Here is a 24,530-nt window from a genome sequence, read left to right on the forward strand (position 1 = left end):
ATGCCATATAACCGTAAAATAAAATGTGTGTGTGTGTGTGTGTATATATATATATATATATATATATGTATGTGTGTATATATATGTATGTGTGTATATATATGTATGTGTGTATATATATGTGTGTGTGTGTGTGTATATATATATATATATGTGCGTGTGTATATATATATATATATATATATATGTATGGTCCTTAACCATGTGTCTGATGCCATATAACCGTAAAATAAAATGTTTTGAGTGCGTCATTAAATAAAACATTTCTTTCTTTCTTGCTTTACATGTACAAAAAAACAAAAATGGCCAACATTCACAGACTTGTTTAAGACAATAATGGTCAGCCCCCACCTCCCAAGTAAATGAATCTGGAACAGCCATTAGTCCTGTTTATGGCAAACCCACCAGGTATTAAATAATAATATCCAAACCTTATTGTAAATGATTTTGGATTAGACTGTAGTAAATGTTTTTGGCCAATGATCCCACCCCCTGGAAAACCCCCCAAAATAACATTATATATAGTGTGCCTTTATTCTAGGGTAGACAAGGATTTATTTCATTACAACCATTACCCCCTGATTACCCCTACCCAATATTAGCCATGTATTACTACGCCACTTTTAGCAGACGTCAGAATTAGCAGACGTGGAGATAAGCAAACAGACATCAACATTAGCAATAGCAGATGGCAGCAATAACAGACTTGGAGACAAGCAAGCAGATGTCAGCATTAACAGACATCAGCATTAACAACATCAGCATTAGCAGACGTGGAGACAAGCAAGCAGACGTCAGCATTAGCAGACATAAGCATTAGCAGATGTGGAGATGAACAAGCAGACATCAGCATAACAGATGCCAGCATTAACAGACGTCAGCATTAGCAGACGTGGAGATGAGCAGACGTCAGCATTAGCAGACGTCAGCATTAACAGACATGGAGATGAGCTAGCAGACGTCAGCATTAGCAGACGTCAACATTAGCAGATGTAGAGATCAGCAAGCAGACGTCAGCATTAGCAGACGTGGAAACGAGCTAGCAGATATCAGCATTAGCAGATGTGGAGACAAGCTAGCAGATGTCAGCATTAGCAGACATGGAGATGAACAAGCAGACTAAACCAAGCAGACTAAACCAGAGACAATGACAGAATTGTTCTTAGTGTTTATACAAATATGAACACATCAGATAAGACAGGAGATAGCCAGGCCTATTTTAGATCTGCGATAGACTATTTAAGACTGACCGATTAGTCGCCTGATTACAATACACAGATAGGCGGCGGTAATCTGTCAAACGGTCAACAACAATGTCCGGTCAGTTGTTAACAGTACATGTGTACACACAAACACTGGCAGCAAAACACAGCAGACAATCACGTGGACGGACAGAGCAGACCATCGAATAACACATCAACACTGCAGATTATCAAGATAATACATGTACATTAATACAGCAGCCTATCAACATAAAACGTCAATAGAACAGATTAATTATCAATGTAACATAATTATATCAACCACAAAATATAAATAAAACACATCAACACAGCAGGCTATCAACATAACACATCAACAGAACTGACTATCAACGTAACACATCAACAGAACTGACTATCAATGTAACATATCAACAGAACTGACTATCAACGTAACACATCAACACAGCAGACTATCAACGTAACATATCAACAGAACTGACTATCAACAGAACTGACTATCAACGTAACATATCAACCGCAGAATATAAATACATGTAAAACACATTGACACAGCAGGCTATCAACGTAACACATCAACACTGAAGGCTATCAACGTAAGACATTAATAGAACTGACTATCAACGTAACACATCAACAGAACTGACTATCAACGTAACACATCAACAGAACTGACTATCAACTTAACACATCAACAGAACCGGTCGTGGTGCACTGGCTGGAACGAGAAATAGCCGAGAAGGCTACAGATGGGGACTGATCCTAAACCACATTTACCACTAGGTAACTAGTCCCACCCTGACAGGTATACCAAAAGCTGTGGTATGTGCTATCCTGTCTGTGTGCGAAAATGCATATATAAGAGATCTCTTGCTACTAATGGAAAAATGTAACAGGTTTCCTCTAAGGAGACTTACAAATACAAGTAAAAAAATATTTTTGACATCCAACAGCCAATGATTAATTAATCAATGTGCTCTAGTGGTGTCGTTAATCTGTCCCAGGTTAGCTTACTAGCGAGGCCAAACACCAGACCTAGGAAGGATGTGCCTGAAATCTTTTGGGCACGTTAATAGAGTTCCGGGCAAGACTTCCGAACGTTCCAGTATTCGGTTCATTAAGGCTTAGGTTTAGGGTTAAGGTTAGTGATAGTATTAGCATGCATGCTGGAACGTTCGGAAGTCTTTCTGAGTTCCGAGACCGGTGCTGTTAAACTAAACAAACTTAACTTCAAATTTGAGACTGCAATGGTTCACCGCGCATACATGTAACTGACTGCTGTTTTGTGTGGACTTAATGTTGTGTAACCCACACAGGGCGAACAGAACAATGGATCTCCAGAAATATGATCTCCTACAGTATCATTAATGACAGATCAAGCACAATAAGGGACATACAGGTACATGTACCTGGCGTGTACAACTGAACATGGGGACCATGCAGTGTTTACTTGGAGTTGCAACTTGTTGGCACTTGGTAACACTAATTGAGCATAGCCGAACAATGATTAACTTCAATGATAAGGTATCGGTGCTGTCGTGGTTAAGCCATAAGGTTGGTAGGTACTGGGTTCGCTGCTCGGTTCCGGCTCCCACCCAGAGGGAATGAATGAATGAATGAATGAATGAATATTTAACCCCAGCACAAAAAATACATCGACTATTGGGTGTCAAACCATGGTAAAGGCAAAACATGAAGTGATGATCAACATCAATATCAAAATTCAAAAGTCAAATACAGTAAAACACACAGTGTAAAGAACTGTGCAAAACAGAGGAAAGGAAGGAAATGTTTTATTTAATGACGCACTCAACACATTTTATTTATGGTTATATGGCGTCAGACATACATGTATAGTTAACAACCACACAGATACAGAGAGAGGAAACCCACTGTCGCCACTTCATGGACTACTCTTTTTAATTAGCAGCAAGGGATTCTTTATATGCACCATCCCACAGAGAAGATAGTACATACCACGGCCTTTGTTACACCAGCTGTGGGATAGATCCTAAACCGACCATGCATCAAGCGAGCGCTTTACCACTGGGCTACATCCTGCCCCCCCCCCCCACTCCCACCCAGAGCTAGTTTTAACGACTCAGTGGATACCTGTAGGTGTAAGACCACTACACCCTCTTCTCTCTCGCTAACCACTAACAACTAACCCAGAGTGTTTTAATAACTCAATGGGTAGGTGTAAGACCACTACACCCTCTTCTCTCTCACTAACCACTAACAATTAACCCAGAGTGTTTTAATAACTCAATGGGTAGGTGTAAGACCACTACACCCTCTTCTCTCTCACTAACCACTAACAATTAACCCAGAGTGTTTTAATAACTCAATGGGTAGGTGTAAGACCACTACACCCTCTTCTCTCTCGCTAACCACTAACAATTAACCCAGAGTGTTTTAATAACTCAATGGGTAGGTGTAAGACCACTACACCCTCTTCTCTCTCGCTAACCACTAACAATTAACCCAGAGTGTTTTAATAACTCAATGGATAGGTGTAAGACCACTACACCCTCTTCTCTCTCGCTAACCACTAACAATTAACTCAGTGTTTTAATAACTCAATGGGTAGGTGTAAGACCACTACACCCTCTTCTCTCTCGCTAACCACTAACAATTAACCCAGAGTGTTTTAATAACTCAATGGGTAGGTGTAAGACCACTACACCCTCTTCTCTCTCACTAAGAACTAACAACTAATCCAGAGTGTTTTAATAACTCAATGGGTAGGTGTAAGACCACTACACCCTCTTCTCTCTCACTAACCACTAACAATTAACCCAGAGTGTTTTAATAACTCAATGGGTAGGTGTAAGACCACTACACCCTCTTCTCTCTCACTAACCACTAACAATTAACCCAGAGTGTTTTAATAACTCAAAGGGTAGGTGTAAGACCACTACACCCTCTTCTCTCTCACTAACCACTAACAATTAACCCAGAGTGTTTTAATAACTCAATGGGTAGGTGTAAGACCACTACACCCTCTTCTCTCTCACTAACCACTAACAATTAACCCAGAGTGTTTTAATAACTCAATGGGTAGGTGTAAGACCACTACACCCTCTTCTCTCTCACTAACCACTAACAACTAATCCAGAGTGTTTTAATAACTCAATGGGTAGGTGTAAGACCACTACACCCTCTTCTCTCTCACTAACAACTAACAACTAATCCAGAGTGTTTTAATAACTCAATGGGTAGGTGTAAGACCACTACACCCTCTTCTCTCTCGCTAACCACTAACAATTAACCCAGAGTGTTTTAAATAACTCAATTGGTAGGTGTAAGACCACTACACCCTCTTCTCTCTCACTAACCACAAACAATTAACCCAGAGTGTTTTAATAACTCAATGGGTAGGTGTAAGACCACTACACCCTCTTCTCTCTCACTAACAACTAACAACTAATCCAGAGTGTTTTAATAACTCAATGGGTAGGTGTAAGACCACTACACCCTCTTCTCTCTCACTAACAACTAACAACTAATCCAGAGTGTTTTAATAACTCAATGGGTAGGTGTAAGACCACTACACCCTCTTCTCTCTCACTAACAACTAACAACTAATCCAGAGTGTTTTAATAACTCAATGGGTAGGTGTAAGACCACTATACCATCTTCTCTCTCACTAACCACAAACAACTACCGTATATCTTCGCCTATAAGTCGAATTTTTTTCACCCAAAAATTATTTTATAACTTGGGGGGTCGACTTATAAGAGGGTAAAAAAATTTCACCAAAACATATTACTGTTTTGGGGATTATTTTACAAGTTTTATTGTTGAAGTATGCCATGTATTTATACTCAAATATGTTAATTTGACACATTTATTTTTTATAACCTATTTTTTTTGGCATTAGAACGGTTTTGGTTATGCGAAAAGGCATACGATCTCACTCACATGCCAAGACAACAGTCCACTTAGTTAAATTAACAGTCATAACTAATAGTAAAAATGTAAACAATACTGACTACCTGTTGCCTGAGTTTATTTTGAAATCTGGTCACTGGCATTAATGGTTGTTCAAACAATGTTTTGGCGGTGATTAACTTCATGAATATTACTAAGCTTTCCCTTAAAACAGACTGATCTCTGCAGTTCACTTATCTAGAGCAATAGGGACACACATCATTTGGTACAAAAACCAGTGTACTTTCCAGAGTTATCCTCCTTACATGTATTAATATGGCGGCAAAACGTGATACTTTCAGTTTTATCGTAGTGATCTGTTGTCAGTGTTTATAAATAAAGTTGTTGTCTGTGCACAAAACCATCTGTACAGTACTATACAGTAACAGTCAAACAGCTTTCACTCTCTACTCTCTACTAAGGGAATATTTCGTTTTGATGCTATGTAATAATGATAGTTTGATTGGAATAGTCTGATCATATTGCGATGTACAAAACGTGAAAACCGAAGTTTGTAAAATAATTTTCTTTTGTTCAAATATTATTGTTCTCATGTGCTGAAAATAAGAAATATTTCAATATTTATAAGTAGTTTTTCATGGGTCGACTTATAAACGGGTCAATAAAAAAATTAGGGACTCGACTTATAGCCGAGATCGACTTACAGGCGAAGATATACGGTAACTCAGAGCGAGTTCATTTTTCCAGATGCAGCAAGGGATCTTTATATGCACTTTGTAAGGGCAATTCATGATTTGATAAGAAAGCGGCGATAGTTACATTTATAACTTTATTCCCTGATTTGATCAGGAGCAAGGCAGGAGGTACAACAGTTATTTTATACCGGGTAAGTCTGCTATGAATGTTCTCTGAACATACGTGAAATAAAATTATATTTTCTGGATGATGAATACAAAACATATTGCCTCCTGCTCATGTATGAACACAGTCTCCCACCCATACATTTTTACACAAATATTGTCTCCCACCCATACATTTTTACACAAATATTGTCTCCCACCCATACATTTTTACACAAATATTGTCTGCCACCCATACATTTTTACACAAATATTGTCTCCCACCCATACATTTTTACACAAATATTGTCTCCCACCCATACATTTTTACAAAAATATTGTCTCCCACCCATACATGTATGCAAAAATATTGTCTCCCACCCATACATGTATGCAGAAATATTTTCTACCACCCATGTTCACAAATATTGCCTCCCACCCATGTTCACAAATATTACCTCCCACCCATGTTCACAAATATTGCCTCTCACCCATCTTCACAAATATTGCCTCACACCCATCTTCACAAATTTTTACAGTTTACAGAGGGTCCAGTTTTGAAGGAATTCCAGTTTACAGAGGATCCAGTTTTGAGGGAATTCCAGTTACAGAGGATCCAGTTTTGAGGGAATTCCAGTTACAGAGGGTCCGGTTTTGAGGGAATTCCAGTTACAGAGGGTCCAGTTTTGGGGAATTCCAGTTACAGAGGGTCGAGTTTTGAAGAAATTCCACTGTAACAGAGGGTCGAGTTTTGAAGAAATTCCACTGTAACAGAGGTTCCGGCTTTGAAGAAATTCCACTGTACAGAGGGTCTGGTTTTGAAAAAATTCCACTGTACAGAGGGTCTGGTTTTTAGAGGTTTCACTGTAATCGGTGTGTTCTCTAATCCGTGTGAACATCAGGCGACAACTGGCTGTATTGTGTTTCCTAATCTGTTTGAACACTGTGCATTCTGTTTTAGACAAGTCGCTGTCTCAGATATCATACTCTTTATAAAAAAGTAGGGTAACTCTAACAAGAATTTACAATTGCCAAAATTGTAAGGTATATTACCTGTGGGAAATGGTTAAAGTTAAAGACGGTGGCGTCGTGGCAGGCCATCGGTCTACAGGCTGGTAGGTACTGGGTTTGGATCCCAGTCGAGGCATGGGATTTTTAATCCAGATACCAACTCCAAACCCTGAGTGAGTGCTCCGCAAGGCTCAATGGGTAGGTGTAAACCACTTGCACCGACCAGTGATCCATAACTGGTTCAACAAAGGCCATGATTTGTGCTATCCTGCCTGTGGGAAGCGCACATAAAAGATCCCTTGCTGCTAATCAGAAAGAGTAGCCCATGTAGTGGCGACAGCGGGTTTCCTCGCAAAATCTGTGTGGTCCTTAACCATATGTCTGATGCCATATAACCGTAAATAAAATGTGTTGAGTGCGTCATTAAATAAAACATTTCTTTCTTTCTTTCTTTAACCACACAACTGATGTCATATACAGTTCTGTAATTAAAATGTGCTGCATACGTAGTTTTAAACAAATCAGTCTTTCTTTCATTCTTTAACAATACGGCCCACTCAAATGTGACAAAGACGCCAACAGGCCACTGCGGCACTATGATATGTCAAAGGTCATGGGTTTACTGACTGCAATGGTTTTGCCATTGGATAATGTTTATTATCCTTTGAAGGGAAAATTTATTATTTTTTTGTGCAAAATTTACTGAATTAAAATTGCCATAGGCAGACTCAATATATCGCAGCTGTGTTGTAGGTACATTTAGGTGAAAACTTTTCCTATGGTGAAAACCTTTCAAAATTGCTGCAGGTAACAAATTTCTTAAGTTCAAGTCCTGATAATCACATTACAAGGATCATATAGTTTGAACTGTATACCAACAAAACTAGAGCACACTGATTTATTAATCATAGGCTATTGGATGTCAAACATTTGGTCACTATGACACCATCAGCGGAAACCTCAGGCACATGTACATGGGGAGGATTTGGGGGTTGACCCCCCCCCACCCCCTGCTTGAATGAATGAATGTATATTTAACAACACCCCAGCACAGAAATAAAGATTGGCTATTAGGTGTCAAACAAAGGTAAATATATCAATAGGATTATTTGCAAACCAGCCCAATATTTTTAATTAGTAACAAGGGATCTTTTATATATGCACCATCCGACAGACAGGATAGCACATACCACAGCCTTTAATATACCAGTTGTGGTGCACTGGCTGGAACTAGACATAGCCCAGTGGACACTGACGGGAATCGATCCTTGACCTGTCATCAAAAGGAAACCCGCTACATTTTCCATTAGTAGCATGGGATCTTTTATATGCACCATCTCACAGACAGGATAGCACATACCACAGCCTTAAATATACCAGTTGTGGTGCACTGGCTGGAACTAGACATAGGCCAGTGGACACTGATGGGAATCGATCCTTGACCTGTCATCAAAAGAAAACCCGCTATATTTTCCATTAGCAGCAAGGGATCTTTTATATGCACCATCCCACAGACAGGATAGCACATACCACAGCCTTAAATAGACCAGTTGTGGTGCACTGGCTGGAACAAGAAATAGCCCAGTGGACACTCTGACGGGAATCGATCCTTGACCTGTCATCAAAAGGAAACCCGCTACATTTTCCATTAGCAGCATGGGATCTTTTATATGCACCATCCCACAGACAGGATAGCATATACCACAGCCTTAAATAGACCAGTTGTGGTGCACTGGCTGGAACAAGAAATAGCCCAATGGACACTCTGACGGGAATTGATCCTTGAACCAACTGTGCATCAGGCAAGCATTTTACCACTGGGCTGGCCAATGGATGTCAAATATTTGGTCACTATGACACCATCAGCAGAAACCTCAGGCATCTGTGCAGGGGGAGGATTTGGGGGTTGAAACCCCCCTTGCTTGAATGAATGAATGAATGAATGAATGAATGAATGAATGAATGAATATTTAACAACACCCCAGCACAGAAACAGAGATTGGCTATTAGGTGTCAAACAAAGGTAAGTACATCAGTAGGATTATTTGCAATACAAATTGTATAATTAGGCCCAAAAAAATGTGTGTTTTTCCAGTTTCTCAAAATACCTTAATTTTATATAGCTACCCTGAAATTTTTTTTAACTGAAAACAAAATTTGGGATCCCTGATTTTTTGCAATCAGCAAACTAGATTCGGAACACCTAGGCCAAGTACGGTTTCTCGGTTTGATTCGATCTAAAAGACAAAACAAAAACATTCCTACGTATATGTACCTACCTACCCTATTTCCCCCCCCCCAAGGATGAAATCTGAAACATATTTTGTGATTTTAGACTGTGGGAAACATACAATATATATATAGAGTTTCTTCTTTTTTTCAATATATTTTCCGGGGGAGCATTATGTCAACCCCCCCTAAACACTTCGCTCACTACAACATAAACCCCCTCCTGCTAAAATGACTGCACATATGCCTGAACCTGTACTGAACAGCTATATATATACACATGTATATGGTTTCAAATGATTCACCGTGACTAAGCAATTTTACACGGATTACAACTAATATTATCAGTACAATAATATATGTAAACATTAAAGCTTGTTTCGTTTAACGACACCACTAGATCACACTGATAGCACATCGGTTATTTGGTAATTTTGACACAGTAATAGAGAAGAAACCTGCTACATTTTTCCATTAGTAGCAAGGGATTTTTTATATGCACCATCCCAGACAGGATAGCACATACCATCACCATTGATAATGATATACCAGTTGTGGTGCACTGGCTGAAACGAGAAATAGCCCAATGGGTCCACTGACAGGGATCAATACTAGAATGACCACTCATCAATGAGCGTTTTACCACGAGGCTACGTCCTGCCCATTGGAATTACAATTAATATCATCAATAGAATAAATTACATGTATACAAAAGTTGAAGTGTTTTGTTTAACGACACCAGTAGAGCACATTGATTGATTAATCATCCGCTATTGAATGTCAAACATTTGGTAATTTTGACATACAGTCTTAGAGAGGAAACCTGCTACATTTTTCCATTAGTAGCAAGGGATCTTTTATATGCACCATCCATGAGACAGGATAGCACATACCACGGCCTTTGATATACCAGTCGTAGTGCACTGGCTAGAGCGAGAAATAGAATGACCATGCATCAAGCGAGCGTTTTACCACGAGGCTACGTCCCGCCCCTTGGAATTACAATTAATATTATCAATAGAATAAATTACATGTATACATGTAAAAGTTAAAGTGTTTTTGTTTAACAACACCACTAGCGCACAATGATTTATTAATCATCAGCTATTCGATGTCAACATTTGGTAATTTTGACGTACAGCCTTAGAGAAGAAATCTTCTAAATTTTGTCCATTAGCATGCAGCAAGGGTTCTTTTCTATACACCATCCCATAGACAGGATAGCACATACCACAGCCTTTGTGGTCTACTGGCTGGAACAAGAAATAACCCAATGGATCCACTGTCAGGGATTGATCTTAAGACTGACCGCGCATCAGGCGAGCACTTTACCACAGGACTATGTAGAATGATGTAAATACTTCGTTTTAAAAACGTTTCTGGCCAACTCATTTTGCCCGAATATCTCCAGCATTTTTATCTGAATGTGAAGATTTGTTCTAGAGGGTAGCTGACCCCCTGACCACACCCACACCCTACTTTATTAATCATCAGCTATTCGATGTCAACATTTGGTAATTTTGACGTACAGCCTTAGAGAAGAAATCTTCTAAATTTTGTCCATTAGCATGCAGCAAGGGTTCTTTTCTATACACCATCCCATAGACAGGATAGCACATACCACAGCCTTTGTGGTCTACTGGCTGGAACAAGAAATAACCCAATGGATCCACTGTCAGGGATTGATCTTAAGACTGACCGCGCATCAGGCGAGCACTTTACCACAGGACTATGTAGAATGATGTAAATACTTCGTTTTAAAAACGTTTCTGGCCAACTCATTTTGCCCGAATATCTCCAGCATTTTTATCTGAATGTGAAGATTTGTTCTAGAGGGTAGCTGACCCCCTGACCACACCCACACCCTACTTTATTAATCATCAGCTATTCGATGTCAACATTTGGTAATTTTGACGTACAGCCTTAGAGAAGAAATCTTCTAAATTTTGTCCATTAGCATGCAGCAAGGGTTCTTTTCTATACACCATCCCATAGACAGGATAGCACATACCACAGCCTTTGTGGTCTACTGGCTGGAACAAGAAATAACCCAATGGATCCACTGTCAGGGATTGATCTTAAGACTGACCGCGCATCAGGCGAGCACTTTACCACAGGACTATGTAGAATGATGTAAATACTTCGTTTTAAAAACGTTTCTGGCCAACTCATTTTGCCCGAATATCTCCAGCATTTTTATCTGAATGTGAAGATTTGTTCTAGAGGGTAGCTGACCCCCTGACCACACCCACACCCTACTTTATTAATCATCAGCTATTCGATGTCAACATTTGGTAATTTTGACGTACAGCCTTAGAGAAGAAATCTTCTAAATTTTGTCCATTAGCATGCAGCAAGGGTTCTTTTCTATACACCATCCCATAGACAGGATAGCACATACCACAGCCTTTGTGGTCTACTGGCTGGAACAAGAAATAACCCAATGGATCCACTGTCAGGGATTGATCTTAAGACTGACCGCGCATCAGGCGAGCACTTTACCACAGGACTATGTAGAATGATGTAAATACTTCGTTTTAAAAACGTTTCTGGCCAACTCATTTTGCCCGAATATCTCCAGCATTTTTATCTGAATGTGAAGATTTGTTCTAGAGGGTAGCTGACCCCCTGACCACACCCACACCCTACTTTATTAATCATCAGCTATTCGATGTCAACATTTGGTAATTTTGACGTACAGCCTTAGAGAAGAAATCTTCTAAATTTTGTCCATTAGCATGCAGCAAGGGTTCTTTTCTATACACCATCCCATAGACAGGATAGCACATACCACAGGTGAGCATTCTATCATCTAAGCTAGAACCTGCCCCCTCCCCCATAATAATCATAACAACTCGGGGAACATTTTGTTTTTAAAATCTTAATTCGCAATATTTCTAGTCAATTGAAAATTTACCACCAACTATTGTTTATAATGTTTTAAATTAGGAGTGGGACATAGCCCAGTGGTAAAGTGCTCGTTGATGCATTCTCAATGTGAGATCAATCCACGTCAGTGGGCCCATTGGGCTATTTCTTGCTCCAGCCAGTGCACCACGACTGGTATATCAAAAGCCGTGGTATGTGCTTTTTCTGTCGGTGGGATGGTGCATACAAAAGATCCCTTGCTACTAATGGAAAAATGTAGCGGGTTTCTTCTCTAAGACTATATGTCAAAAGTACTAAATAGCCAATGATTAATAAATCAATGTGCTCTAGTGATGTCACTTAACAAAACAAACTTTAATATTTAAAAATTGTGTGAAACTTGCACAGCAAATTGTATCATGATAATAAACAAAATATTCCCTGCAACTCGAATGAACGAACGAACGAACGAACGAACGAAAGAACGAAAGAACGAACGAAAGAACGAACAAATGAGAAGACAAGACAGGGCTTCTAGAATGTTTATAAAATCCACTAGCCATGGGATCAGTGATTTAAGACATTTACTAGCCACAATTAAAAATCTACTAGCCCTACTTTACTTTAAGTAAATACAATTTTACTAATTAATAGTAATAATCGGATATGTCACCTAAAGAGGGAGATGGAGCTTAAACACACTAAGATTGGGGGGGGGGGGGGGGTGGGGGGGGTGGGAGTGGGTTACAGGATATATTCATATTTAAAAATTAAGACTAAAATGCAGCATTTCACAAGTTTTGTTTTCACTAGCCGTTGGGCATGGTAATAGTAGTTATTTACTAGCCCAACACTGAATATCACTAACCATGGGAGTGGGGCTACCATAATCTAGAAGCCCTGTCTGGCATGACAATAGTAGTTATTTACTAGCCCAACATTGAATATCACTAGCCATGGGAGTGGAGCTAACATAACCTAGAAGCCCTGTCTGGCATGACAATAGTATAGTTATTTACTAGCCCAACATTGAATATCACTAGCCATGGGAGTGGGGCTACCATAATTTAGAAGCCCTGTCTGGCATGACAATAGTAGTTATTTACTAGCCCAACACTGAATATCACTAACCATGGGAGTGGGGCTACCATAATCTAGAAGCCCTGTCTGGCATGACAATAGTAGTTATTTACTAGCCCAACACTGAATATCACTAACCATGGGAGTGGGGCTACCATAATCTAGAAGCCCTGTCTGGCATGACAATAGTAGTTATTTACTAGCCCAACACTGAATATCACTAACCATGGGAGTGGGGCTACCATAATCTAGAAGCCCTGTCTGGCATGACAATAGTAGTTATTTACTAGCCCAACACTAAATATCACTAACTATGGGAGTGGGGCTACCATAATCTAGAAGCCCTGTCTGGCATGACAATAGTAGTTATTTACTAGCCCAACACTGAATATCACTAACCATGGGGCTACCATAATCTAGAAGCCCTGTCTGGCATGACAATAGTAGTTATTTACTAGCCCAACACTGAATATCACTAACCATGGGAGTGGGGCTACCATAATCTAGAAGCCCTGTCTGGCATGACAATAGTAGTTATTTACTAGCCCAACACTGAATATCACTAACCATGGGAGTGGGGCTACCATAATCTAGAAGCCCTGTCTGGCATGACAATAGTAGTTATTTACTAGCCCAACACTAAATATCACTAACTATGGGAGTGGGGCTACCATAATCTAGAAGCCCTGTCTGGCATGACAATAGTAGTTATTTACTAGCCCAACACTGAATATCACTAACCATGGGGCTACCATAATCTAGAAGCCCTGTCTGGCATGACAATAGTAGTTATTTACTAGCCCAACACTGAATATCACTAACCATGGGAGTGGGGCTACCATAATCTAGAAGCCCTGTCTGGCATGACAATAGTAGTTATTTACTAGCCCAACATTGAATATCACTAGCCATGGGAGTGGGGCTACCATAATCTAGAAGCCCTGTCTGGCATGACAATAGTAGTTATTTACTAGCTTAACATTGAATATCACTAACCATGGGAGTGGGGCTAACATAACCTAGAAGCCCTGTCTGGCATGACAATAGTAGTTATTTACTAGCCCAACATTGAATATCACTAGCCATGGGAGTGGGGCTACCATAATCTAGAAGCCCTGTCTGGCATGACAATAGTAGTTATTTACTAGCCCAACATTGAATATCACTAGCCATGGGAGTGGGGCTACCTTAATCTAGAAACCCTGTCTGGCATGACAATAGTAGTTATTTACTAGCCCAACACTGAATATCACTAGCCATGGGAGTGGGGCTACCATAATCTAGAAACCCTGACAAGAGTATCAATGTTTACTCTATACAGATACATTGTCAAATAAAAGTTAAAGTTTGTTTTGACACCGCTGGAGTACACTGATTTATAAATCACCGGCTATTGGATATATAATATGTCAAACATTTTGTAAGTTTGATACACAGCGAGAGGAAACCTTAAACATTTTCAAAATATGGAGTAAGATGAATATTTTGGTGACTTGCATGTTTTCTATAATTCATGTTGTCAACAGCCAGTTGGCCTACAGCTACGAAAGGTAACACTCCTAATTAAGACCGAGACGCCTCATTACAATCAATTTTACATCCTTGTTGTGACAAAGTGTACCCAATGAATGAATTAATGAGAAGACAAGAGTATCAAGGTTCACTCTGTACATTGCCAAATAAAAGTTAGTTTGTTTTGTTCAATGACACCACTAGAGCACATTGACTTATTAATCACCAGCTATTGGATGTCAAACATTTGGTAATTTTATCATATAGTCATAGAGAGGAAACCTGCAACATTTTTCCATTAGTAGCTAAGGATCTTTTATATGCACCATCCCAAAGAGAGGATAGCACACACCACGGCCTTTGATAAACCAGTCGTGGTGCACTGGCTGGAATTAGAAATACAGCCCAATGGGCTCAACGATGGGGATCGATCCTAGACCGACCGTGCCTTCTATTTAAAAGGGGCGGGATGTAGCCCAGTGGTATAGTGTTTGCTTGATGTGCGGTCGATCTGGGATCGATCCCCGTCAGTGTGCCCATTTGGCTATTTCTCGTTCCAGCCAGTGAATCACGACTGGTATATCAAAGGCCATGGTATGTACTACCTTATCTCTGGGATGGTGCTTATAAAAGATCCCTTGCTGCTAATCGAAAAGAGTAGCCCATGAAGTGGCGACAGCGGGTTTCCTCTCTCAATATCTGTGTGGTCCACAACCATATGTCCGACGCCATATAACCATAAATAAAATGTATTGAGTGCGTCGTTAAATAAAACATTTCTTTCTTTCTATTTAAAAGATATTAAACAGATAACTCACGAAACAGGTGCAGGTCTAGATTTGGAGGGGGGCAGGCGTGTATCCATAGGGTTCAAGGGAGTCCGGACTCCCAACCCCCTGCTCGGGACAACTTTTTTTCTCTCACTTATTTTAATGAATGAACAGGCACTCTTAAATATTTTTCATTTAATAATTAGTTGCATATGAATCCCCCTGCAAAAACTTCTGGATTCGTGCCTGGGGTGGTGGGGTTGGAGGGGGGGTGGCGCATGTGATCCCCTGCTGACATAACATAATTTATGTTAATCCACTCTACTTCCTGCTACAGTATATATATATATATATATATATATATATATATATATATATATATATATATATATAGTAAAAACCCTCTAAACTGGACACCCTTGGGACCAAGGAAAATGTCTGGTTTTAAGAGGTGTCCGGTTTAGAGAGGTTAAGTTCTTTACTGATTTTTTTTTAAAAGACTGAAAAATGTCCAGTTTTGAGAGAATTCCAGTTTAAAGAGGTTTCGGTTTTGAGAGTTTTGACTATATATATATATATATATATATATATATATATATATATATATATATATGTTTGTTGTTCCCTGTGAAACAGTGTAATAATTTGTAACATATATACTCTTCAAAAAAAGTAGGGGAACTCTTAATAAGAATTTACAATTGCCAAAATTGTACGGTATGTTAGCTGTAGGGAATGGTTATATAATAATAGTGAATTAATTGGGCAAACATTACAACCGGTAGTTCAGTATTACAGTAGGTTTTATGACCACCAAAGATCTTGAAGCACGATTGGGGTCAGAAGTGAAATTTTAAAGTTGACGTTTTCTATATCAATAAATCACAAATTCAAACAATAAAAATGAATAAAAAACCCACAATAACAACTGTATGATCAACAGAATGAAAAAGACTGACAGAAATAATGTTCCACAGTGATTAATGGACCTTCCTGGAAATTGTCAAAATTGAGAATGACACCCCACACACGTGTACGGGGCAACTGCGTGATGCACATGCAAACTATGGAATGTGTTTCAGTGTGTTAATAAACAGACCTGGACGTTCTTTACTAGCATGTCTGTGGTCTAATAGTTGATATTAATATTTCAGGTTCCCCTACTTTTTTTGAAGAGTATATCTGTCTGAATGTTATGCTGGAGCGTTAGTTTTTGACATGGGGAAATATGTGTACAGTGTAGGTGAATTGATTTATAGGTTCACAAAGGTGATACAAACAGAAATGGGTTAATACACAAACAACAGCCTAGTTGAAGGGACTATCCCAAGTTTGTTTCTTTTGTAAAAATAAAAAATAAAAGTAGTAAAAAAAAAAAATATATATATAAAAATCCAACTGGCGAAGATGTTTTAATGTCTAAAATTATATATATATTATTTTTTTAAGCCCCAATCTAGAATTAACAACACAAAAAACAGCCTAGTTGAAAGGACTATCCCAAATTTGTGTCCTTTGTGAAAAAACCCAAAAACATTATGCTGGCGAAGATGTTTTAATGTCTAAAAATATATATATATATATATATATTATTTTTTTAAGCCCCAATCTAGAATTAACAACACAAACAGCCTAGTTGAAAGGACTATCCCAAATTTGTGTCCTTTGTAAAGATGTTTCTGACTAACAAAGACTTTTTAATGTCTAAAATTATTATTTATTAAAATTCAAGTCCTATTATCTAGATTTAACAACAGAAACAACACCCTAGTTGAAGGGACTATCCCAAGTTTGTTTCCTTTGTATAATAAAAAAAAAATCAAAAAAAAAAAATCAGACTGGTGAAGATGTTTTAATGTCTAAAATTATATATTTATTTTATTTTTTAAAGCCCCAACAAACAATAGCCTAGTTGATGGATTATCCCGAATTTGTTTCCTTTGTAAAGATGTTTCTGACTAACAAAGACTTCTTAATGTTAAAATTTTTTTTAATTCATGCCCTAGAATCTAGAATAAAAAACACAAACAACAGTCTAGTTTAAGGGAAAAAACAACAAAAAATTCCTTTGTAAAAAAAAATTCTGACTAAGACGTTTTAATGTCTTAAATTTTTTTATTTGTTTTCCAAGCCCTAATCTAGATTTGAAAAAGTAGAACTGACTTCTCCCTTATTCCCGGGATAACAGGCACAAATCTGTAAAAAAAAATGTTTAAAAAACAGAAGACGGCAAAGTGAACATTTATGTGTACCGGTACATTTAGCAAAGTTTTGTTATGTTCCGCATTTTTTCAGTAACATTCCGGGTTATACACTTGGTTCAAATTGTAATTAGTGTTTTCCCTAGCTTGTTTTAGCATGGTGCGGCACCATGCCTCAGTAGTCTAGCACCATCTTGCATTAATCAGCGCCATGCTGCCCTGAGATTAAACAAACCTTTTTCACTAATTAATTCTAAAATTGCCTTTATAAAACACCCAAAAAGGTATTATTAATTAATAAAATATGCCTTTTATATCTTTTGCCATTCATTTATTAAAGCAAGCACATAAATTACATTAATTTCAATTAATTTTTGTGTATTTTTAATGAAAAACAAGTGCCCCGAAAATGGTGAAAATGCCATCAAAGTGTTTGGTCTACCATGCCTTGCCTAATTTCTAGGGAAATCACTATGTAATATTTCTATATAATTTATTACTACTACTACAACTGTGTGTTTTGATTAAAAAATGTAATATTATTACTTAAGTAATTGATAATTAATGTGTCTTTCTTATGTTAAAATGAAACTAATCAATTGTATTTTTCTGGCATTACTGAAATCAATGTGGCCGAGAATAATTGATCAAACTGGACTGGTCATTACAAACTACTTCAGGGATTGAACTTAAGATTTTCTCTCCCACGGCAATTTTGTACAGAATTGCCATGGGTGAAACGGCCCACAGTCCCCTGATAGCAATTTTGAGCTTTGCCTATGGCAATTTTTTTCGCAGCAAAAATAAACGTAACTGAAAGGTTATTCTGCTCTATGTAGACATATTTCAACTGCACAAATGTTGAATACTGGCAGATAATATACACTAGGTGTATACATTTTGTCATTGTTCAGGTCTGTAGCCAATGGGGGTCAGTCGTCCCCCCCCCCCCCCCCCCCCCACTACCAGTGACTTTTTTTTTCAAATATGCCCCCAGACCCCCATAAGCAACTCGACTCGACTGCTTCGTGTCTAAACGACCCCCCTCTTTCAAAATCCTGGCTAAGGGCCTGTTGTTGAGGGGTGATGATCTGTACCTACGGCAATTTATATCTGGATGACGGTAATTGCCGTCGGTGCCGTCATTAAGTTTGAGCCCTATACTGGGTATGCTACATGCGCTGATGTACACAGGGCTTCTAGAATTTTTATAGAATCCACTAGCCATGGGATCAGAGATTTTTTTAATTTACTAGCCACCATTAAAAATTCACTAGCCCTACTTTATTTTTTAAGTCAATATAATTTTACTAAATAATAGTAATCATCAGATATGTCACCGAAAAAGGGATATAGAGCTTAAAAACACTAACATGGGGGGGGGGGGGGGGGGGGGGTCAGGATATTTATATTTACAAAATAGACTTAACTGCAACATTTGACTATTTTGTTTCAGTAGCCGTCGGGCACGGCAATAGTAGTTATTTACTAGCCCAACATTGAATATCACTAGCCATGGGAGTGGGGCTACCATAATATAGAAACCCTGTCTGGCATGGCAATAGTAGTTATTTACTAGCCCAACACTGAATATCATTAGCCATGGGAGTGGGGCTACCATAATCTAGAAGCCCTGTCTGGCATGACAATAGTAGTTATTTACTAGCCCAACATTGAATATCACTAGCCATGGGAGTGGGGCTACCATAATCTAGAAGCCCTGTCTGGCATGACAATAGTAGTTATTTACTAGCCCAACAGTGAATATCATTAGCCATGGGAGTGGGGCTACCATAATCTAGAAGCCCTGTCTGGCATGACAATAGTAGTTATTTACTAGCCCAACATTGAATATCACTAGCCATGGGAGTGGGGCTACCATAATCTAGAAGCCCTGTCTGGCATGACAATAGTAGTTATTTACTAGCCCAACAGTGAATATCACTAGCCATGGGAGTGGGGCTACCATAATCTAGAAGCCGTCTGGCACGACAATAGTAGTTATTTACTAGCCCAACATTGAATATCACTAGCCATGGGAGTGGGGCTACCTTAATCTAGAAACCCTGTCTGGCATGACAATAGTAGTTATTTACTAGCCCAACACTGAATATCACTAGCCATGGGAGTGGGGCTACCATATCTAGAAGCCCTGTCTGGCATGACAATAGTAGTTATTTACTAGCCCAACACTGAATATCACTAGCCATGGGAGTGGGGCTACCATATCTAGAAGCCCTGTGCTAGTTACAAGCATTAGGATGACCAAAAAACCCTTGAATATATATACTGACATTGATATTCTTAGAAACAAAAAACTGCACTATGCAAAAAAAGAAAAAAAAAGAAAAGAAAAAAAGTTTAACAACACCACTAGAGAGCATTGATTTATTTATCATCAGCTATTGGATGTCAAACGTTTTTTTAATTTTGACATTGTCTCAGAGGAAAGCCGCTACATTTTTCCATTAGTAGCAAGGGATCTTTTATATATGCACCATCCCACAGACAGGATAACACATACCATGTTCTTTGATATACCAGTCGAGGTGCACTGGCTGGAATGACAAATAGCCCAATGGGTCCACCAATGGGGATCGATCCTAAACCAGCAGTGCATCAGGTAAATGCTTTACTACTGAGCTACGTAATGTTAGTCGTTGAAATCATTTAACGAGAAACATCTTACAATGGCAATCTCTTTAATTAAAGTAGCAGTAAAGCATAATAATATGTGCATGATCAAAGACATTTTTAAAGACAAAAACAATACAAACCTCAATTAAAAAAATAAAATAAATCACGAGTTCTGCTATATATATATATATATTTATTGAACTTTTTTTTAATGTTAGTTGCTATATTGACCTAAGATGCATTTCCATACCTAAAACTAATATTACCAATAAATAATCTTAAAACTTAGTGAGGGAATATTAATGTAATTTGTAAACTCTTAAATGCTCCAATTTGTTTACAATACAAGTCTTTTACCAATAAGTTATACAAAGTGTTTAACATTTTAACAATGTTACTCAAATAAAAATGACTAAAGTGCGGAACAAAGTTACACATATTAAGCTGCCAACGAACACGTCGCCGCAAACATTTTAACTGCCGTAGTGTATATATATTATATACGTATACAAATTCTTTTCATCGTGTGTTCATAGGCCACAACAAAACACGGGCAGCGAAATGCGAACGGGAATTCCACAATGTAAGCGGTCGTAGTTCTGCTTGTACGTCACTTACCTTCGTTTTTGTCACTATATGGGAAGCCCTTTTTACTACTGCGAAGTTCCCTTTGCCTATCGTGGTCTCCATTTCATAGTATCCTACCCTAACGGGGCCACCTGGTCCGGAACTATGCCGTCCCGTTACTTTGGCTGCCGCCATTTTGTTTAGGCTCTCCGATTACGCATGTAGGAGCCTCGTTCTAGAATCGTCTCACGGAATATAGGTCACGAGACCGCCAAACAATAAACTATGACTTCAAAGGCGCCACCGCCGCCGTCTCGAACTGAATGTCTTCACACCACGCAATTACGCATAGTACCGTTATATTCGTACAAATTCGCGAAATGAGACAGACAGGTACAAAACAACGCATTGTTGGTTTACGCCGTGTCATCCTTTATTTGACCACACTGTCTTGGTAAAACATACTGTTTTAAAATATTTGGACCTACTGAACCCAAATTGGACGTGACATTATTCCCTGTTGACAATTGGTGTATTTTCTGTCATAACAAATTTCATTATATACATCCTCCCAATCTCTGTCCCTCTGTCTGTGTGTATCTGTGTGTGCCAGGCTCTCTCTGTTTCTGTCTCTCTCTGTCTGTTTGTCGGTCTGTTTCTATATCCCTCTCTGTCTCAATCTTTATCTCTGATTCTATCTTACTCTCTTTCTGTGTGTTTGTCTCTTCCCTTGTCCCGCCCTCGCTCCCTCCCTCCCCTCTCTCTCTCTCTATTTCTCTCTCTCTCCCTCCCCCTCTCTCTCTCTCTCTCTCTCCCTCGCTCTCCCTCCCTCTCTCTCCCTCTCTCTCTCTCTCTCTCTCTCTCTCTCTCTCTCTCTCTCTCTCTCTCTCTCTCTCTCTCTCTCTCTCTCTCTCTCTCTCTCTCTCTCTCTCTCTCGCTCTCGCTCTCTCTGCGTATGTGTGTGTGTGTGTGTGTATCTCACATCTAGTCCTCCCAATCAAACCTTTAAAAAAATGCCCTCCCCCATATATAAACTCCTCGCAGTGCATGGAGGGACATAAAAAGGTGGTGGTAGTATTGGTGGGTGTGGGAAAACGAGGTGTCATTGAGGGAGTAATAGCCCCCATGACAGGGACGTAACATTGTCTAGACCTGGGGAGGGGGGAGGGGGGCGATTCGAACATGAACCTAGCGGACCATTTTGTCTACATTTTCCCTTGACACCTCTATGAAGTATCAATGGTCTTATACTGCGATGCAAAAATTGTTTTAGCCTCAGTGAGGAAGGGGTGGGTTTAGTGGTCAGAACTTCCGAACTAAGCCCCCCCCTCACTCCCCCGCCCAGTCTGCGCCCCAGCATAACCCACACCCATTGGTTACGCCAGTACTAAGTTCAGCCTTATTGCTAATGAAAAAACACCACCATATACCATAGCACATCAGGCGATCGTTCTACTGACTGAGCCAGATCTCCCCCGTGATTTGATAAAATAGACACGCAGTATTCTACCAAATGTTTGTCATTCAATTGCCGTCGTGACGATTAATAAATCAATGTGCTCTAGTGATGTCGTTCAACAAAACTGAAGACATTCAGAATTACAAAAGGGTAAAGACTCATGGACCAACTTCCTGTAAAAAAAACAGAAAAGCACTTTAATAAAAAATTTATAAACAAATACTAAAAAAACAACAACCCCAAAACAAACAAACCCCGGTTCACTGTCCTCTAGTTGTATTGATAAACAATACAAACTCTAAATAAGTCAATTATCAGAATGTGTCTTAAAATTTTGATTCTTTGAAAGCAAATCGACCGAAGAAAATCTACTTCTTTATTATTATTAAATTTTTGGGGTAAGGGCAGATCACTGCAACAAGGGCATCCCGCAAAGTAGGCGGGTCACCCCAGGGCGACCTGTACCCCTTCATAAATTCTTCTAGGATTGACCTAGGAGCCTGTCGTTAACCAAGCTCGTTATTTTCCTTACTCATTAGTTTAAGGCATGAAATTTTACTTAACAGGTCAAGAATTATCTATTTGAAGTACTGTCTTACGATACGGGTGCAATAATTTGCATATCAGTCATTGATATATATTTTAAAAATACAATTCTTTACAATTGGACTTTCTGTGAAAATCTGATCTTCAGTCTGTATTTATAAATATTGTGATGATATTTACTAAATTAGTTATAGTACATATGTTTAAATAATTCTTGTTTTACCAATTGTAACTGTGTACGTTTTTGTATTCCACTATGGTTGCAAAAACGTGTTCGTAGCCATCGTTGGTAACTCATCACGTAAAGAGTTTTTGCCTACAGCATACGACATGTTGAAAGAGCTATACTGCGTGAGTCTATTTTATCAAAGCACAACGCTCAAATATTCTGTACCATCAATGTTAATACATTTAATATCTTTGTTGTTTCTTACCAAAATACTTAAAATTTCGGCACATATTATAAAAATGTAGGGTGAGAGAGGGTCTCCTTGCCTGCATCCACTTTGCATCCCCTTTGCAGCTCAAAAGTATTTGATAGATAGCCGTTTTGCAATACTCTAGACATTGAATTTTTATATAATGTTTCAATCCAACTTTTTATCGATGTTTTAAAATTAAATATATCTAAAGCTTTCGCTCGGTGCTTGGTACCTCGATTGAAGAATGAATGAATGAATGAATGAATTATTATTAAAGGGACATTCCTGAGTTTGGTGCATTGTAAGATGTTTTCGACTAATAAAATATATCTACGATTAAACTTACATATTAAATATATTTTCTTGTTTAGAATATCATTGTCTATATATTCAATGTATTTCTGGTTAACTTAATATTTGTAAGAAGCCTAAACTGGATTTTTTCTTCAAATAATTTCGTACGTACGAAAAACAAAATGTTTAGGAAATAAAATTAAATGTAACCTAGTACAAATATTAGAACGATCAGAAACACATTTAATATACAGCCAATAATAGTTTATGCAAAAAATGTATTTGGTATGTAATTACAATCGTTAAAAAGTCTCTGTTAGTCGATAACATCTTAAAAATTGCAGCAAACTCAGGAATGTCGCTTTAATTAATGTTTAACGACACCCCAGCACAATAAATATATCGGCTATTGGGTGTCACACAATCGTAAATATAAAAAAATGAATTGATCATCAACATCAATACAAAACATCAAGTTAAAACACAATAAACTAAAGTTTGTTTTACTTAACGACGCCACAAGAGCACATTGATTTTTTATCTTATTATCGGCTATTGGACGTCAAACATATGGTCATTCTGACACTGTTTTTTTTCCCCAGAGGAAACCCGCTGTCGCCACATAGGCTACTCTTTTACGACAGGCAGCAAGGGATCTTTTATTTACGCTTCCCACAGGCAGGATAGCACAAACATGGCCTTTGTTGCACCAGTTATGGATCGCTGGTCGGTGCAAGTGGTTTACACCTACCCACTGAGCCTTGCGGAACACTCACTCAGGGTCTGGATTAAAAATCCCATGCCTCGACTGGGATCCGAACCCAGTACCTACCAGCCTGTAGACCGATGGCCTAACCACGACGCCACCGAGGCCGGTTTAAAACATAGTGTAAAGACCGTGCAAAAGTATAAGTAACACAGGTAAGTATGTATAAAAGTATAAGTATCACAGGTAAGTATGTATAAAAGTATAAGTAT

The 24,530-nt window shown here is 38.7% G+C and overlaps 1 protein-coding gene and 1 non-coding gene across 2 annotated transcripts in view; both read right to left on the bottom strand.

The window, feature by feature from the left end:
* LOC121386439 (serine/threonine-protein kinase SIK3-like) overlaps positions 1–21,037 on the bottom strand; it is an 89,006-nt gene extending 67,969 nt beyond the window's left edge. Inside the window, exon 1 of the mRNA XM_041517337.1 lies at positions 20,883–21,037. Coding sequence (XP_041373271.1) covers positions 20,883–21,026 — 144 coding nt within the window. The 5' untranslated portion in view covers positions 21,027–21,037. The remainder of the gene's footprint in view (positions 1–20,882) is intronic.
* Positions 21,038–22,691: 1,654 nt separating this feature from the next.
* LOC121386979 lies at positions 22,692–22,839 on the bottom strand. The gene has a single exon (XR_005959756.1). It is a non-coding gene; the product is annotated as a U12 minor spliceosomal RNA (small nuclear RNA).
* Between the last annotated feature and the right edge of the window lie 1,691 nt (positions 22,840–24,530).

This window comes from Gigantopelta aegis, chromosome 12 (assembly GCF_016097555.1).
Source record: "Gigantopelta aegis isolate Gae_Host chromosome 12, Gae_host_genome, whole genome shotgun sequence".
NCBI classification, from domain to species: Eukaryota; Metazoa; Mollusca; class Gastropoda; order Neomphalida; family Peltospiridae; genus Gigantopelta; species Gigantopelta aegis.